General features: G+C 44.4%; 2 protein-coding genes across 13 annotated transcripts in view; both read right to left on the bottom strand.

Moving 5' to 3' along the window:
* The window catches only part of LOC139624877 (receptor-type tyrosine-protein phosphatase mu-like), a 109,767-nt gene extending 99,586 nt beyond the window's left edge, over window positions 1-10,181 (bottom strand). For 4 of the 9 annotated variants that reach the window (XM_071484235.1, XM_071484237.1, XM_071484236.1 and 1 more), the window contains exon 1: window positions 9,832-10,180. In XM_071484235.1, coding sequence (XP_071340336.1) covers window positions 9,832-9,919 — 88 coding nt within the window. In that variant the 5' untranslated portion in view covers window positions 9,920-10,180. Of the gene's footprint in view, window positions 1-9,831 lie in introns of all 9 variants that reach the window. The other 5 variants (XM_071484238.1, XM_071484239.1, XM_071484241.1 and 2 more) reach the window with 2 other exon arrangements.
* Window positions 10,182-11,798: 1,617 nt separating this feature from the next.
* LOC139624872 (leucine-rich repeat-containing protein 30-like) lies at window positions 11,799-18,089 on the bottom strand. Of its 4 annotated transcripts, none has more exons than XM_071484216.1 (8): window positions 16,354-18,089; window positions 15,810-15,941; window positions 13,883-13,996; window positions 13,480-13,614; window positions 13,265-13,398; window positions 12,905-12,953; window positions 12,410-12,561; window positions 11,799-11,922 (listed from the first exon to the last, which is right to left on the bottom strand). In XM_071484216.1, exons 1-7 carry the CDS (start codon window positions 16,501-16,503, stop codon window positions 12,412-12,414), a joined length of 864 nt encoding a protein of 287 aa, XP_071340317.1. In that variant the 5' UTR covers window positions 16,504-18,089; the 3' UTR covers window positions 11,799-11,922; window positions 12,410-12,411. The 4 variants fall into 4 exon arrangements, with proteins under 4 accessions (XP_071340317.1, XP_071340316.1, XP_071340315.1 ...); XM_071484215.1 differs by having other exon boundaries at window positions 11,799-12,561; window positions 16,354-16,669; window positions 16,836-18,089; XM_071484214.1 differs by having other exon boundaries at window positions 11,799-12,561.
* Window positions 18,090-18,802: the final 713 nt, after the last annotated feature.

The following is an 18,802-nucleotide window of genomic DNA, read 5'->3' as shown; positions in this document are numbered from 1 at the left end:
AACACACTAACTCTCACTTCAACACAGTCAAACACACTACGACACACACTTACAGGTTCAGCACGCTTCTGAGAACACTAACACTATTAAAGGTTACTATGTGTGTGTGTGTGTGTGTGTGTGTGTGTGTGTGTGTGGTAGCTGAAAGGCTAAATTGGCTTAAGAAGCTGCCTGAGAACAGGCAGAAAGTCATATGATTGCCTTCACACACACACATACACAGACACACACATGGACACAGACACACACACACACACACTTAGCTGTGTGTGTTCTCACAGTTTTATGCGGTCACTTTGTTTCCAAACTGCTTGTATTTGAGGAAACAGGATGTGACTGTGGTAAAGGTTCGGTTCACTAACAGATCATGGTTTGGGTTAAAAGAAGAGATACGGTTAGAGGACCTCTGTTGTCATGGTGACAGTAACAACCAGGTGGTCCATGAGGATGGTCAAAGTTAAAAGAAACTAGTGTTGACTGGTCTTTGGTGTTGACCACCTCCCTCTGTGGCTCCATAACGACATCACCTGAGATACCAGAGGGCGCTATGCTCCAACAACCTTTACTGAGACAACAGATTCTGATGTGTTCTTATGAAACACCTGTGTTTACAGGTGAGATTAACTATGAACTCAGTCGACTTTCATTTGGTTTGATCTCCGTACATTTATTTTGAAAGGGCAACACATGGACAGCGCGCTTGGCTGTTTTCAGACTCCGATGGAGCAGCAGTGGAGGGAGTTCACTCACTTCTTATTTTCATTCAGTGAAAATGACCAATGTTAGGAGGGAAACTGTGCCGCTGCTAAGTGACCTGGACTAGTCTCTCAGAACGGGGTCGACTGAAAACCTGGACCGACGGCGGCTGAATGTGACAAACAGGATGAAGTCTGTTCTGAAGAGAAGAGGGAAGGAAAGGAAGGAAGGAAGTCTCTGAGGTTTGAGGAGAGATAATTAACTCACTGAGGACTTGAGACACACACACGCACATACACCTGACATCATAGTGTGTGTGTTTAATCTGTGAGCTTCATTAAAACCCTGACGAGACAGAACAAAGAGCTGACTGCACCTGACACACACACACACACACACACACACACACACACACACACACACTCCCTGATGACCTGGTGTGTCCAGGTTCAGTACTGTCGCTGATTCAGGACTTTACCTTTTACTCCTGAGTGTGTGTGTGTGTGTGTGTGTGTGTGTGTGTCTGTGTTGCTGAGTTAACAGTAGTGCTCTAATTACAGACCCTCCTCTCTCTGTCTCTGCAGCTCTTTAAAGGACAATTCTGCTAAAAAACACAAAAACATAAATCCTTCATGTTATTTCCAGGATGGGGGTCAGAGGCCCTCCTTTGAATCTGGGGGGGGGTCATCAAATGCATTATGGGAAAAAGTTCCTCAGCATAACCCCAGAGTTCCTCCTCTTCAGGCCTGAGGTGACGTGTGGCTTCACAGAGGTCATCCTCTTTATTCCACCTACTCTTCTTCTCTTGTCAAAACCCGGGACCCACACTACCCACAATGCACCTCTCTCTCTGATGGCTGGGTGGTGGTTTGGGGTGTGTTATTCTGGTAGGTGCAGCAGAGATGAAGGGGGCTACACAGGTCTGCTGAGCTCACCTCTTTCTAACTTTTACTCTTCAGACCTGAGCGGTGCTGACTCAGGTGACATCACCTGAGGACACAGTGCCCTCTGCAGACAGGATTCATGCATCAGTGTGTTTAGCACAACAAAGACACAGTCACACAAAAACTGAGAACACTGAACCAACTGACCAACAACCAGCTGAATGTAGCCCCTGACGACCGAGCACGCTCATTAGTCTCGCTCCATCACCACTGTTATTAGGGCGTGGCGACCATCTTGCACTCAGACCGCTGAGAGTTTAATTTCATTCTCTGCTGGTTCACACACACACACACACACACACACACACACACACACACTGCGCCCCCACAGCCGTCCATATGTGCAGCAGAGAGGGACAGACAGGAGGAGAAATCAAACTCACCCTCAGGCTTCAGACAGTTTTCAAAGTTAAAGAAATCCTGATCCAGACTCCAGTCTTTTTATTCTGTATTTTTGTCCATGGGCTCAGTTTTAACCTGTATCTGTTTCTATGGAGTCAGACTGTCTCATCACCAGCAGCGGATTCAGCTGTGATCAGCTGTGATCAGCTCCTGTCTGCGGTGTGTCCTGATGTTCAGACAACATCACTGTTTCACTGTGATACTGACGGAAACTTAAAAACAGGAGGATTCTCTGTGAAGTTCTGCAGCCTCTGTTTCTCTGGAGCTTTATTCTGGAGGGACGTCAGAAATGATGAAAATGAATCAGTACTTCTGCTTGAGTATTTTCACATCGTTTTACTGGTACTTTTACTTCAGTAAGGATCTGAGTACTTCATCCACCACTGTCGTCTCCATTCCAACAAAACCCTCAGTCCTCATTCTGTGTGAAAACATGTTCCCTCTCTCTCTCTCTCTCTCTCTCTCTCTCTCTCTCTCTCTCTCACACACACACACACATGACATGAAGAACTGAGGCTGTTTGAGGAACTACGCGGTGTCAGTGTGGTGTTCCTAATAAAGCGATCACTGTCAGTGTTGACTGGATTATATGACACAGATCAGCTGAGAGAGAGAGAGAGAGAGTTTCATTCTTTAAAGAGAGAGAGGTCTGATCCCCGCTGCCTCATCAGGTGAACAGAGGAACATCAGCTGACACACACGTCTGACCTTCATCATCATCATCATCATCATCACAGCATGACAGAATACAGAGGAACCGATCAGCACTGCTCTGGTACTACTATTACTGCAGTACATGTACACACATACACAACATGCGAACAGCTGAGTGCAGCATGAGCAACATATCACACACACATCAGTATCAGCAACACAACAATGTTTACACAACAACATCAGCAACACAATGACGCTCAAACAACAACCTCAGCAACCCAACAACATTCACACAACAACCTCAGCAACACAACAAAATTCACACAACAACCTCAGCAACACAACAACATCAGCAACACAATGACGCTCAAACAACAACCTCAGCAACCCAACAACATTCACACAACAACCTCAGCAACACAACAAAATTCACACAACAACCTCAGCAACACAACAACATCAGCAACACAATGACGCTCAAACAACAACATCAGCAACACAATGACACTCAAACAACAACCTCAGCAACACAACAACATCAGCAACACAATGACGCTCAAACAACAACCTCAGCAACACAATGACGCTCAAACAACAACCTCAGCAACACAACAACATCAGCAACACAATGACGCTCAAACAACAACCTCAGCAACACAACATCCACACAACAACATCAACAACCCACAACATCAGCAACACAACAACATCAGAAACACAATGACGCTCAAACAACAACCTCAGCAACACAACAACATTCACACAACAACCTCAGCAACCCACAAGATCAGCAACACAACAACATTCACACAACAACCTCAGCAACAAAACATCGGCAACACAATGACGTTCACACAACAACCTCAGCAACACAACATTCACACAGTGAGTCTGACTGTGACGACTGATCCACAGTTTCTATGATAAACCCTCTGGAGGTGACACCTCCTTGCCTCCTTGTCTTCTCGCCTCCTTGTCCTCTGACTCCTCACTCCTTGTGTTTCCTGATCTTTGCCTTTGTGTCCTCACCTCTGCTGTATTCTACTCTATTCTACTGTATTTGAATTCTCCTCTGCCACAGGAAACTACAGGTACTGGAAATATGACCAATCATAATAATTCAGAATCTCTAAAAACACTCAGAAATCTAATGGAGTTCAATATGATGAAATAAGGTGAATGCGTCTTTTCTTCTTCTCTTCTCATCTGCAGCACTGCTACATGAACATAAAGCTACTAGAGATATCATCAATATGATCAATATTAATATTTGAGTTTTATATTGACGATAAAAACAGTCAGAATTCTGCTGGGGTTCAATATGTTGGTGAACGAGGTTCAACTGTTTCTACTGTTGTTTCTATTTCCCTTCACTGTCAAGCTGCTCGACTCCAACATCTGCAGCTGCTGCAAAACCAGACTCACTGATACTACAGGGAACCTATCAATATGATCCACATGATCAACATGATCAGCAGGATCAACAGGATCATGATGATCAATAAAGATGCTGAGCTTGTCTTGTAATCTGATATAAAACAGAAATAATGGAGTTCAATATATTTTCCTTTGCTGCTTCATTTTCACTTTGGAAGCTGCAGCTTTCCGCTGGAACCTCACCAGTACCACCAGTACTACCAGTGTCTCCAGTACTACCAGTACCACCAGTGTCTCCAGTACTACCAGTGTCTCCAGTACTACCAGTACCACCAGTGTCTCCAGTACTACCAGTGTCTCCAGTACTACCAGTACCACCAGTGTCTCCAGTACTACCAGTGTCTCCAGTATTACCAGTGTCTCCAGTACTACCAGTGTCTCCAGTATTACCAGTGTCTCCAGTACCACCAGTGTCTCCAGTATTACCAGTGTCTCCAGTACTACCAGTACCACCAGTACTACCAGTGTGTCCAGTACTACCAGTGTCTCCAGTATTACCAGTGTCTCCAGTACTACCAGTGTCTCCAGTATTACCAGTGTCTCCATTACCACCAGTACCACCAGTGCCTCCAGTACCACCAGTGTCTCCAGTATTACCAGTATTACCAGTGTCTCCAGTACTACCAGTACCACCAGTGTCTCCAGTACCACCAGTGTCTCCAGTATTACCAGTATTACCAGTGTCTCCAGTACTACCAGTACCACCAGTGTCTCCAGTATTACCAGTGTCTCCATTACTACCAGTACCACCAGTGTCTCCAGTACCACCAGTGTCTCCAGTATTACCAGTATTACCAGTTTCTCCAGTACTACCAGTACCACCAGTGTCTCCAGTACTACCAGTGTCTCCAGTATTACCAGTGTCTCCAGTATTACCAGTATCACCAGTGTCTCCAGTACTACCAGTGTCTCCAGTATTACCAGTGTCTCCAGTATTACCAGTACTACCAGTGTCTCCAGTATTACCAGTGTCTCCAGTACTACCAGTGTCTCCAGTACCACCAGTGTCTCCAGTACTACCAGTACCACCAGTGTCTCCAGTACTACCAGTGTCTCCAGTATTACCAGTATTACCAGTGTCTCCAGTACCACCAGTGTCTCCAGTACTACCAGTACCACCAGTGTCTCCAGTATTACCAGTATCACCAGTGTCTCCAGTACTACCAGTGTCTCCAGTATTACCAGTATCACCAGTGTCTCCAGTACCACCAGTGTCTCCAGTACCACCAGTGTCTCCAGTACTACCAGTACCACCAGTGTCTCCAGTATTACCATTGTCTCCAGTACCACCAGTGTCTCCAGTACTACCAGTACCACCAGTGTCTCCAGTACTACCAGTGTCTCCAGTACTACCAGTACCACCAGTGTCTCCAGTATTACCATTGTCTCCAGTACTACCAGTGTCTCCAGTACTACCAGTACCACCAGTGTCTCCAGTATTACCAGTGTCTCCAGTACCACCAGTGTCTCCAGTATTACCAGTGTCTCCAGTATTACCAGTATCACCAGTGTCTCCAGTACTACCAGTGTCTCCAGTACCACCAGTGTCTCCAGTACTACCAGTACCACCAGTGTCTCCAGTACCACCAGTGTCTCCAGTATTACCAGTATTACCAGTGTCTCCAGTACCACCAGTGTCTCCAGTACTACCAGTACCACCAGTGTCTCCAGTATTACCAGTATCACCAGTGTCTCCAGTACTACCAGTGTCTCCAGTATTACCAGTATCACCAGTGTCTCCAGTACCACCAGTGTCTCCAGTACTACCAGTACCACCAGTGTCTCCAGTATTACCATTGTCTCCAGTACCACCAGTGTCTCCAGTACTACCAGTACCACCAGTGTCTCCAGTACTACCAGTGTCTCCAGTACTACCAGTACCACCAGTGTCTCCAGTATTACCATTGTCTCCAGTACTACCAGTGTCTCCAGTACTACCAGTACCACCAGTGTCTCCAGTACTACCAGTGTCTCCAGTACCACCAGTGTCTCCAGTACTACCAGTACCACCAGTGTCTCCAGTACCACCAGTGTCTCCAGTACCACCAGTGTCTCCAGTACTACCAGTACCACCAGTGTCTCCAGTACTACCAGTGTCTCCAGTATTACCAGTATCACCAGTGTCTCCAGTACTACCAGTGTCTCCAGTACTACCAGTACCACCAGTGTCTCCAGTATTACCAGTGTCTCCCGTACCACCAGTGTCTCCAGTACCACCAGTGTCTCCAGTACTACCAGTGTCTCCAGTACTACCAGTACCACCAGTGTCTCCAGTACCACCAGTGTCTCCAGTACTACCAGTACCACCAGTGTCTCCAGTACCACCAGTGTCTCCAGTACTACCAGTGTCTCCAGTACTACCAGTACCACCAGTGTCTCCAGTACTACCAGTACTACCAGTATCACCAGTGTCTCCAGTACTACCAGTGTCTCCAGTACTACCAGTACCACCAGTGTCTCCAGTACCACCAGTGTCTCCAGTACTACCAGTACCACCAGTGTCTCCAGTACCACCAGTGTCTCCAGTACTACCAGTGTCTCCAGTACTACCAGTACCACCAGTGTCTCCAGTACTACCAGTGTCTCCAGTACTACCAGTACCACCAGTGTCTCCAGTACTACCAGTGTCTCCAGTACTACCAGTACCACCAGTGTCTCCAGTACTACCAGTGTCTCCAGTACTACCAGTATCACCAGTGTCTCCAGTACCACCAGTGTCTCCAGTATTACCAGTGTCTCCAGTACTACCAGTGTCTCCAGTATTACCAGTGTCTCCAGTACTACCAGTGTCTCCAGTACTACCAGTACCACCAGTGTCTCCAGTACTACCAGTGTCTCCAGTATTACCAGTGTCTCCAGTACTACCAGTGTCTCCAGTACTACCAGTACCACCAGTGTCTCCAGTACTACCAGTGTCTCCAGTACTACCAGTATCACCAGTGTCTCCAGTACTACCAGTGTCTCCAGTACCACCAGTGTCTCCAGTATTACCAGTACTACCAGTGTCTCCAGTATTACCAGTGTCTCCAGTACCACCAGTGTCTCCAGTACTACCAGTATCACCAGTGTCTCCAGTACTACCAGTGTCTCCAGTACCACCAGTGTCTCCAGTACTACCAGTGTCTCCAGTACTACCAGTACCACCAGTGTCTCCAGTATTACCATTGTCTCCAGTACTACCAGTGTCTCCAGTACTACCAGTACCACCAGTGTCTCCAGTATTACCAGTGTCTCCAGTACCACCAGTGTCTCCAGTATTACCAGTGTCTCCAGTATTACCAGTATCACCAGTGTCTCCAGTACTACCAGTGTCTCCAGTACCACCAGTGTCTCCAGTACTACCAGTACCACCAGTGTCTCCAGTACCACCAGTGTCTCCAGTATTACCAGTATTACCAGTGTCTCCAGTACCACCAGTGTCTCCAGTACTACCAGTACCACCAGTGTCTCCAGTATTACCAGTATCACCAGTGTCTCCAGTACTACCAGTGTCTCCAGTATTACCAGTATCACCAGTGTCTCCAGTACCACCAGTGTCTCCAGTACCACCAGTGTCTCCAGTACTACCAGTACCACCAGTGTCTCCAGTATTACCATTGTCTCCAGTACCACCAGTGTCTCCAGTACTACCAGTACCACCAGTGTCTCCAGTACTACCAGTGTCTCCAGTACTACCAGTACCACCAGTGTCTCCAGTATTACCATTGTCTCCAGTACTACCAGTGTCTCCAGTACTACCAGTACCACCAGTGTCTCCAGTACTACCAGTGTCTCCAGTACCACCAGTGTCTCCAGTACTACCAGTACCACCAGTGTCTCCAGTATTACCAGTGTCTCCAGTACCACCAGTGTCTCCAGTACCACCAGTGTCTCCAGTACTACCAGTACCACCAGTGTCTCCAGTACTACCAGTGTCTCCAGTATTACCAGTATCACCAGTGTCTCCAGTACTACCAGTGTCTCCAGTACTACCAGTACCACCAGTGTCTCCAGTATTACCAGTGTCTCCCGTACCACCAGTGTCTCCAGTACCACCAGTGTCTCCAGTACTACCAGTGTCTCCAGTACAACCAGTACCACCAGTGTCTCCAGTACCACCAGTGTCTCCAGTACTACCAGTACCACCAGTGTCTCCAGTACCACCAGTGTCTCCAGTACTACCAGTACCACCAGTGTCTCCAGTACTACCAGTGTCTCCAGTACTACCAGTATCACCAGTGTCTCCAGTACTACCAGTGTCTCCAGTACTACCAGTACCACCAGTGTCTCCAGTACCACCAGTGTCTCCAGTACTACCAGTACCACCAGTGTCTCCAGTACCACCAGTGTCTCCAGTACTACCAGTGTCTCCAGTACTACCAGTACCACCAGTGTCTCCAGTACTACCAGTGTCTCCAGTACTACCAGTACCACCAGTGTCTCCAGTACTACCAGTGTCTCCAGTACTACCAGTATCACCAGTGTCTCCAGTACCACCAGTGTCTCCAGTATTACCAGTGTCTCCAGTACTACCAGTGTCTCCAGTATTACCAGTGTCTCCAGTACTACCAGTGTCTCCAGTACTACCAGTACCACCAGTGTCTCCAGTACTACCAGTGTCTCCAGTACTACCAGTACTACCAGTGTCTCCAGTATTACCAGTGTCTCCAGTATTACCAGTGTCTCCAGTACTACCAGTACCACCAGTGTCTCCAGTATTACCAGTGTCTCCAGTACCACCAGTGTCTCCAGTACTACCAGTGTCTCCAGTATTACCAGTATCACCAGTGTCTCCAGTACTACCAGTGTCTCCAGTACTACCAGTACCACCAGTGTCTCCAGTATTACCAGTGTCTCCCGTACCACCAGTGTCTCCAGTACCACCAGTGTCTCCAGTACTACCAGTGTCTCCAGTACTACCAGTACCACCAGTGTCTCCAGTACTACCAGTGTCTCCAGTACTACCAGTACCACCAGTGTCTCCAGTACCACCAGTGTCTCCAGTACCACCAGTATCACCAGTGTCTCCAGTACTACCAGTGTCTCCAGTACTACCAGTATCACCAGTGTCTCCAGTACTACCAGTGTCTCCAGTACCACCAGTGTCTCCAGTATTACCAGTACTACCAGTGTCTCCAGTACTACCAGTGTCTCCAGTATTACCAGTGTCTCCAGTACCACCAGTGTCTCCAGTACTACCAGTGTCTCCAGTATTACCAGTGTCTCCAGTACCACCAGTGTCTCCAGTACTACCAGTGTCTCCAGTATTACCAGTGTCTCCAGTACTACCAGTGTCTCCAGTACTACCAGTGTCTCCAGTACTACCAGTGTCTCCAGTACTACCAGTATCACCAGTGTCTCCAGTACCACCAGTGTCTCCAGTGGACATCTGTGGCCACAATCACTTCGCGGTAGTTCTGCTGCTTCGCCTTTGCTCCGCATTTTGACGCAGTTTGCTTCTAAAGTTTTTCTGAGCTGAGATCAGCTGCGAACTGACAGAAAGAAAGAAAGAAAGAAAAAGAAAGAAAGAAAGAAAGAAAGAAAGACACAGCAGCAGAGGGAGGGAGGAGGGAGGAGATTTTCCAGCTGGAAACTTGGATGCCGACACTCAGTAACTCCCATGTTCACACCGCTAACCCCCCCACCCCCTCTCCGGAGCCCACAAAGACTCGGACCCCCCTCCCACCCCCAAAACCCGGTCCCGGTGTGGGTTTACCTTTGAAGGTGTCCGCCTTGGCGCCCATTAGTCCCAGTGAAACCAGTAAAAGAGCCGCGGAGAGAAGGAAAGTTCCAGTCCGCTCCATGTTCACACCGAGACCCTCCGGAGCGGGGGGGGGGGTGGGGGGGCACTACTGACAACTCTTCTTCTTCTCTGCCCTCCTGCCTCTCTTCTTCTTCTTCTGTTGTCTCCTGTGCGCCGCTCGGACCGCAGACGGACACACACGGACAGTTTCTGTCTCTCCGGTTTCTCTCCGGTTCTTTTTCCGCCGTTTCTCCTCAGAAGAGAGAGAGAGACCGAGTCCGCTTACCGAGCAGCCGTTACGTCACAGGGGGCGAGAGACTTTGGGAGGAAACAGGAGAGAGAGAGAGAGAGAGAGAGAGAGAGAGAGAGAGAGAGAGAGAGAGAGAGGTTTTATTTTATATAATTGTTTTATTGTGTTTTACTTTACTGATTCATTTTGATTGTTTATTTTTATTATTTTATTTATAATCTTACATTTTATTTTACTTTTATTAAACGTATTGTACACAAACTGAATTTAGATATATGACATATAAGTACATATAAATTAAAATCACACGTGCAAATTATATGTGAAACTATATGTATTAGAAATTTGAATCATTTCATATATTGACATATATGCATATGTTTACTATGTATGCCTATATTGTCGACATATACAAGAGAGACATGTTTAGAATTAATGTGAAATTAATTTTAAAAAACAAATATAACATATAGAATTTATATATGCATGTTGTTTTAATAAACTTACATATAAATTAAATTTTATTAACAGATATACTCACAACATGTTATACCATGTAAAAATGTATCATAGATATTTTTAATATATATGCATATACAAATTTTGCTATGGTATAGCATGGGTTTGGTATAAACTTATATATCATATCATATATCAAGAGGATGCATATATGTGATAACAATATATCCCCTTACAGGCGACATATGTAGCAACATCACTGTTGACAGAAGGACACACACACACACACACACACACACACACACACACACATATATATATATATATATATATATATATATTACTCATATATTATATTTCTGTATGGGAAGTATCACATCAGTTTTATATTAATTAATTTTACAATGTTATATATGTTATATTTTTAATCTGATGTATTTTTCATTTTTTCATTTACAATAAAAACATTATTAAATCATTTTTGTCATTTGCAATATTATTGTATCTATATTTCTCTTTATATTCTACTTTAGACTTAAGGGCAAAATTTTGTTTTATTTAATTCTATTTGTTCTTTATTCATATTAAATTTTTCTTTTCTGTAGCTTTATTTTCTGTGCTTTTTTTAAAATGTTGTTTCACATCACGTCTTTTCTATTTTAATTCAGTCAATTGATGTATTTTTTTATTAATTACTTGGGTTTATTTATTTCATATATGACCATTCCTTTTAAAATGTCATGTATTTTACTTTCTGATAATTAAAATTAAACACCTGTTTTCATAGAAATTCACTTCACTTGTGTCTTTGTGTTCAGACTCTCAGGGCTGCCACCTGCTGGTCCCTCAGCTCTCTGCAGCTACAGGGTTCAGTTTCCTGCAGTGGAAAGATTCAGCTCCTTCGGTCTCAGCAGAGATTTTCAAAATCAAACTTTTTTTTGAGTAATTGATTCCAGAAGGAAGGAGACATCAAAATGTTCACAGGAAAAGTTTGATTTTATTTCATGATTATGAAATGTGTGTGTGTGTGTGTGTGTGTGTGTGTGTGTTTCTGAAAATCTGACCTGACTTAATAAGACAGCGTGTGTCCGTCGACCTTAAATGAACGCAGCTCTGAAACAGTGTTGCATTCAGTGCTTTGTTGCTCTCTGCTGCCGCCTGCAGGACTAACTCAGAAACGACAGCCAAGCCCAGGAGAAAAGGTGCAACTGATAATGACAATAGACTCAAATGGGGAAAACCTTTTTATTTTATAAATTTACAGTTGACATGTGGCCAGAAGTATGTGACCAGGCCTCTCCTTTGTTCTGGTTTTGTTTTTCCTGGTTTTGGTGATGTTGCTGTTTTATCCTTTCCTGTTTCAACACAACACAAAGCAGCTCCATGAAGTTAGTGGATAAAGAAGTTGGCTGTTCTGCACAGAGCCCTGACCTCAACCACATCAGCTAGGGACCAGTTTAAAACACATAGCACAGATTAAGTCCTACACTGGGCCACATGTTAATGCAGGGGTCAGAAGTGTGGTGAATGAAAAGAAAATGATCTGATGTTTCAAACTGGGGATGATGGTCTCAGTCCTTCAACCCAAAGATGCGTAGCTGTCCACACACTTTTGGACATGTAATAAAAAGGTTCTACAAACTTGGTGTCTACTGTACATCATCATCACCATCATCATCATCATCATCATCATCATCATCATCATCATCATCATCAACATCACCATCACCATCACCATCAACATCCAAATCTTTGAGGTAGTTCAAAGTCCCACCTCTAACTGACTCTCAGGTTAAAAAGCCACACCCCCACTTCTACTTAGATCCCAGGTAGTTAAGACACCTCTATGCAGCTCTCAGGTAGTTGAAGAGGGCAGTGAGCCCCCCCTCCAGCACCTCCTTCACAGGCTTCAGCAGCGGGTTGTGGACGATGTGGAGTCCTTTATCCAGAGGATGACAGGCCAGCTTCTCCAGATGGGACAACTGGTGCATCTCCTGAACGCATCATCATCGTCATCATAACCATCAATATTACTATCATCACCATCATCACCATCATCATCATCATCATCACTATCACTATCATCATCATCATCATCACCACCACCACCACCACCACCACCATCATCATTATCATCATCATCATCATCATCACTATCACTATCACTATATCACTATCATCATTATCATCATCATTACTATCATTATCATCATCATCATCATCATCATCATCGTCATCATCCTTGTAATCATCCTTGTCACTGCTTTAATTTTATACCAAACTACATTTAAACTTTAGACATTTTTGAAGCATAAAACAGTTTGATTTGGTCTTTACCTGTGGAACATCTTTAATGTTGTTAAAGTCCAGATTCAGCAACTCCAACCTGGATCAAATCAAATCAAATCAAATCAATGTTACATTGACATTCAGTTGCTTGTCAGACGCTTTCATCCAAACTGGCTTCACCAAGTGAAGGGCATCAGAAAAGCTTCAGTGTAGTGGGAGACCTTGGCGTAAGTGTTACTGCATCTATTTAATCAGTGAAGGAGGTTGTAGAAGGAAGTGAACCAAAAGTCTGAGCTAATGAGACATGTTAGGTTTTAGGAGAGGAAGTGCTCTCTGAAGAAAATAGTTTTCAAGAGAATCTTGAAAATAGAGAGGTACGCCCCCTGTTACCTGGTGAGGTACAGTTACCTGGTGAGGCAGCAGAGGGCTTTGGGCAGTGAGTGGAGGCTGTTTCCCTCCACAATGAGGATCTTGAGCTCCACCAGAGCCTGGATGTTCTCTGCCAGGTTCTCCAGATGGTTACAGGCCAGATGGAGGAACACCTGCAGGGATAGGTAAGGTGAAGGTGGAGGAAATGCATCCAACAGATTAACCTGTGGCCTCCTGGTGGAGAGTTGACGTACCAGTGCCTTCATGTTGTAGACGCAGCCCGGGACATGAGTGATGAGGTTGTGGCTGAGGTTGAGTTTCCTCAGTCGGGTCAGACTGGACAGAGAAGCAGGCAGTGATGACAGCTGGTTGTTGGCTAAACTCAGCACCTGTTAGAGGAAGAAACCACATGTCTTGTTTCATCCCAGCAGCTTCTGCTGGACTTCACGTTCTGTAGAGAACCACAAGGTTCCATCCAACAAGTGAAATGGAGGTTCTTATTTTCAGCTCAGCATTCCTGACCATCTGTCTCTAATGAACAGACCAACACAATCACACCTAGTAACAGTTGTGTTGTCGGTACTGCTGTACCTTTCCAGCCTTAGCTCTGCAGTAGTATTAGAGTAGGAGAAATACTCTCAGCAGTACTTGTGGTACCTCCAGCTGTGTACAGGCTCCCAGCTCCTCAGGAACTTCAGTCAGTCTGTTTCTGTAGGCAAACAAAACTCTGAGGCTCCTCAGCTGACCGATCTCTGCAGGCAGGCTGCTGAGCTGCAACCACAACAACACAATGACAACAATACAACAACAACAACAACAACACAACGACAACACAACAACAAAACAGAACAACAACAACAACAAAGTGACAACACATCAACAATAACAACTCAACCACAACACAACAACAACAACAGCAACAGCAGCACAATGACAACAACAACAACACAACGAAAACACAACGACAAAAGTAACACGACAACAACACATACAACACAGCAAGACAAAAAGACATCACATTCAGTGGAGTGTGCAGTGTGAATTGTCTCTAAATATTCAACTGTTGCAAAATCATAAAGTAACAGAACGATTTATTTTGTGATGTCATCTGACCCCAGGTGATTCATCACTCGTGGTTTCAGACGTTCGCAAAATGTAAAACCAGGTTTGTCAAGTCTGTGGTGACTTAAGCCTCTACAGGAAGTGAATCATACTGTGGTTGTAATGTGCCCCGCCCCGCCCCGCCTCTTGTAGGGGACACTGGCAGCACTTTTCTGTTACAGTTGTTCCTCAATTGAACTCAAGGTTGAAGGAGGGAGGAGGAAGGTGAAGAGAGGACAGGCGACAGAAACTGGATCCTGGTGGATTAGAGGGGGATTATAATCTTTATTTATCCAGGAGACACAGCAGCTGCTGGTGTGGGGGGATGGGGTGGGTGGGGACGGGAGGGTGGTGGCCAGTTACTGCTTTGCTCATGGGCATGCTGACAGACTTGTACCTCAGCTTCAGTTTCATTAAAGGCATTTAAAGGGTCATTTCATCGATTGTGAAGATCAACTCTCCTTTAGACTGATCCTGACTCTAATTCTCGCATTGTGGGAAATGTAGGATCCAGTTTTTCTCCACTAAAATTTAGGATATCTCATCCTCTACTGCTGTGACTCACAAGTTCAACTACTTTATGGAAGTGCAGTGATAAATCACAATATTTCACTGCGTTAAATTTGAGATTCTCCTTTTCTGTACCCAGTGATAATAATGGCAGATTGTAAACAATTATTTGCACTCACAAGTTCTAAACATTTTATTATTATTTTACTCTAAAAATAGATAATGAGCATATAGAGTTTTTGGGCCAGACCCCTGACTGAACTATGTTCTTAAAAAGCAGAAAAGATAGACAGCTTTCAATCACATAGATAGTCTCGTCTTGTTTTTATTGTTTGACTTAAATCTTGAATGTGAATCTTAAAAGACAGTCTGATAGTGTTTGAGTCAGAGACAGTGGTGGATGTGGAGAACACCATGTACTTGGTCTCATATATTAAACAAGCCTGTGAGTTTGAAGTGATCACTGGAAAGTCAGACTGAAGATGAGTCAGAGCCTGGATGATAGAAAACTGTATCATCTGCATAAATGTGCAGAGTGAAGTACTGATTAGGAGGAGTAATGTTATCTATCCATCCATTATCCATCCATCCACCATCCATCCATCATGTAATGTATGTGTACTCATTACTGATGGTCAGAGGGTTTGATTCTAGATGTATATGTATAGATGTATGCTGTATATTACTGTGTCAGTAACAGAAAGTCTCAGACCACTGCGTTAATGTGGGATTTTGTGTTAGGATCTTTGTCAGTCTTCTGTTGTTTGTTTTTATTAGTTGTGAGAAAAGAATTATGATATATTTAATTTTGTGTCAAACCCATAAAAATACCTATCCACCAGCACTGAAACACACAACCAAGCTTTGGGATTAAAGATGAATCCCAGGGACTTTGTAACAATGTGCAGTTCTTTGAAGGACCTCTGGAACCGATTCCCCAACACAGAGCCTTTACAGAAGGACTGATGTTTACCTGGTTGCCCCACAGGTTGAGGACCACCAGATTAGAGAGCAGTGCCAGCTGAGGAGGAAGAACTTTCAGACTGTTGAGAGACAGATTCAGTTTCTCCAACTCCAACAGCTCCCATAATTCATCTGGGACCTCCTGAACAACAACAACAAAAAGAAATTTATGCCTCTTCCTGTGTGGGCCTGGTCACAACTGAAAGTGGTTCAGTAAAATGAATTCAGCGTCTTGGTGACGTACTGATTCTTACACAGCTAAACATAAACTAATGTAGCTGGACAGCTAGCTGCTAACAAGCTAGCCTGACAGTGGAAAGATGCTAGCACTGACATGACATGTCCACCATTGTTTTTACAATGATAACTCGGTTGCTAAAAGGACAGTTATTGCCCTCTGTTTCTACCTGTGATGAACCAGACTTCATCAGAGCTGAACTCCTCACATGGTTTTACCTCTCTGCAACTTGAATCTGCTCCTTCTGATGACTCCATTGACATTTAGTACAGTTTGTTTGAAATGTTGTGACCAGGAGCTGGTCACAGAGTCCTACCTTCAGTCCTCGGCGAGACAGGCTCAGAACGTTGTATCCAAACTGTTTGACGGTGAATCGTCTGATTCTGTCCGCTGACGTCAGACTGTCCTCCCTCCCCACGCTCCTCTTCTCCTCCTTCTCCTCCTCCTTACACACAGCTCCTCCCATCCCTCCTTTCTCTTGTCTTCCTTTAAATCAGGATACGCCTTTTGTTGCTGTTGTCACAGCAAAAAAGATACAAATCCAAACGACAACAGAGACAGAACTGGCCTGTCCAGATTGGTTTGTACAGGACTTTATTGTCCAGGTAGAATCCACGAGTCCGACTGGAGTTCTACTGCCAGGGAGAAATTACAAGTTCCAGATGAGTGAACACAACTCTACCTTGTTGCTCTACTGTCTGACCAAACACAGCTCGTATGACTGTCCAGATGTTGTTCCATACAACACACACACACACAAACACACCTCAGACCTGACGAAGCTCACATGATTCTCACCGTCTTCAGAGATGTGGACATGTCCCACGTCCAAAGTCCAGGAGTCAAAATCATAAAGGTTGATGTTCAGGTTGAAACCAGAGAGTCACCTGACCTGCTGACTGACCGATCAATCAGGTTATTGATGAATTCACTGTGTTTCTGACAGACTGATCGACTGTGATCACACAGAGAATGCAAGGAGGAGGAGGAGGAGGAGGAGGAGGAGGAGGAGGAGCAGCAGCACTGACAGACAACCAGACCTCACCTTTGACCAACCCCTAACACACACACACACACACAGTTGCTGCTGTCAGTCAACCACAGTCTGAAACTACTTCACTTGTCTTAGATCCTCTACACTGAGAGTAGAAACAAGATGGTCTGAGTCCAGACTCTTCTCCAGAAGCCTCTCAGAACAAGGTCACCTCAGACTACCTGACTGAAGCTTGATTCTCATGTCTCCTCTCTGTGATTACTGATTGTGATCCCACTTTCTCCAGACCACATCTCAGTGTACAGTTGTGTGAAAAAGTGTTTGCGCCCTTCCTGATTTCTTATTTTTTCGCATGTTTGTCACACTTAAATGTTTCAGATCAAGCAAATTTAAATATTAGACAAAGATAACAAGTAAACACAAAATGCAGTTTTTAAATGAAGGTTTTTATTATTAAGGGGAAAAACCAAAAAACAACCAAAAAAAAAAACCAAACCTCCATGGCCCTGTGCGAAAAAGTGATTGCCCCCTAAACCTAATAACTGGTTGGGCCACCCTTAGCAGCAACTGCAATCAAGTGTTTGCGATAACTGGCAATGAGTCTTTTACAGCACTGTGGAGGAATTTTGGCCCACTCATCTTTGCAGAATTGTTGTAATTCAGCCACATTGGAGGGTTTTCAAGCATGAACCGCCTTTTTAAGGTCATGCCACAGCATCTCAATGGGATTCAGGTCGGGACTTTGACTAGGCCACTCCAAAGTCTTCATTTTGTTTTTCTTAAGCCATTCAGAGGTGGACTTACTGGTGTGTTTTGGACCATTGTCCTGCTGCAGAACCCAAGTGCGCTTCAGCTTGAGGTCATGAACAGATGGCTGGACATTCTCCTTCAGGATTTTTTGGTAGACAGCAGAATTCATGGTTCCATTTACCACAGCAAGTCTTCAAGGTCCTGAAGCAGCAAAACAGCCCCAGACCATCACACTACCACCACCATATTTTACTGTTGGTATGATGTTCCTTTTCTGAAATGCCATGTTACTTTTACGCCAGATGTAATGGGACATACACCTTCCAAAAAGTTTTAACGGGGGGGGGGGGCAATCACTTTTTCACACAGGGCCTTAATAATAAAAACTTTCATTTAAAAACACATTTTGTGTTTACTTGTGTTATCTTTGTCTAATATTTAAATTTGTTTGATGATCTGAAACATTTAAGTGTGACAAACATACAAAAAAATAAGAAATCAGGAAGGGCGCAAACACTTTTTCACACAACTGTATGTGTGTGTGTGTGTGTGTGTGTGTGTGTGTGTGTGAGAGTGAGTGTAGAGTTACATGTCCAGTGGAGGTGAATGAAACACCTTCTAATTTCAGTCTAATAATAACTGACCATCAGAGACTGTGTGACTCTACCAGCAGCTCTGAGGTGAACACAATTCTGTCTGAGTATTTTCACTTATATTATTTTATATTCTCACAGATGCTCTTCACACGGGCTAAACAGTTGTTTTTAATCCTGCTTTTATTTTGGCAGGATTGTTGTCAGCTGCAGCTCTGTGTGAATAATGAAGAAAAAAATAGTTTTAATGTGATGATGAGACATTTTTGAGCTCTATTCACTGACATTTTATTCTGAAGATTCCTCTTCCTGCCAATCAAACTGTTTGGGGGCATGGCTTTGGATTCTCTGTCCATGCAGTTTGAGTTTCTGTAAGTGATGCATCACTTCCTGTGTACCAGAGTGTCTAGAGCAGCCCATTGAAAAGC

The sequence above is a fragment of the Trachinotus anak genome, unplaced genomic scaffold (genome assembly GCF_046630095.1).
Source record: "Trachinotus anak isolate AG129_WGS33_773 ecotype Australia unplaced genomic scaffold, CSIRO_AGI_Tana_v1 ptg000009l, whole genome shotgun sequence".
Lineage (NCBI taxonomy): Eukaryota > Metazoa > Chordata > Actinopteri > Carangiformes > Carangidae > Trachinotus > Trachinotus anak.
This window is presented reverse-complemented; position numbering and strand designations above follow the sequence as displayed.

Coding starts and splice junctions, on each gene's coding strand:
- LOC139624872 (XM_071484214.1), bottom strand. CDS start 16,503: ATGGGAGGAGCTGTGTGTAAGGAGGAGGAGAAGGAGGAGAAGAGGAGC. Junction 13,615..13,882: donor GAGCCTGTACACAGCTGGAG/GTACCACAAGTA, acceptor TTCCTCTAACAG/GTGCTGAGTTTAGCCAACAA. Junction 13,399..13,479: donor TCTACAACATGAAGGCACTG/GTACGTCAACTC, acceptor CTATCCCTGCAG/GTGTTCCTCCATCTGGCCTG.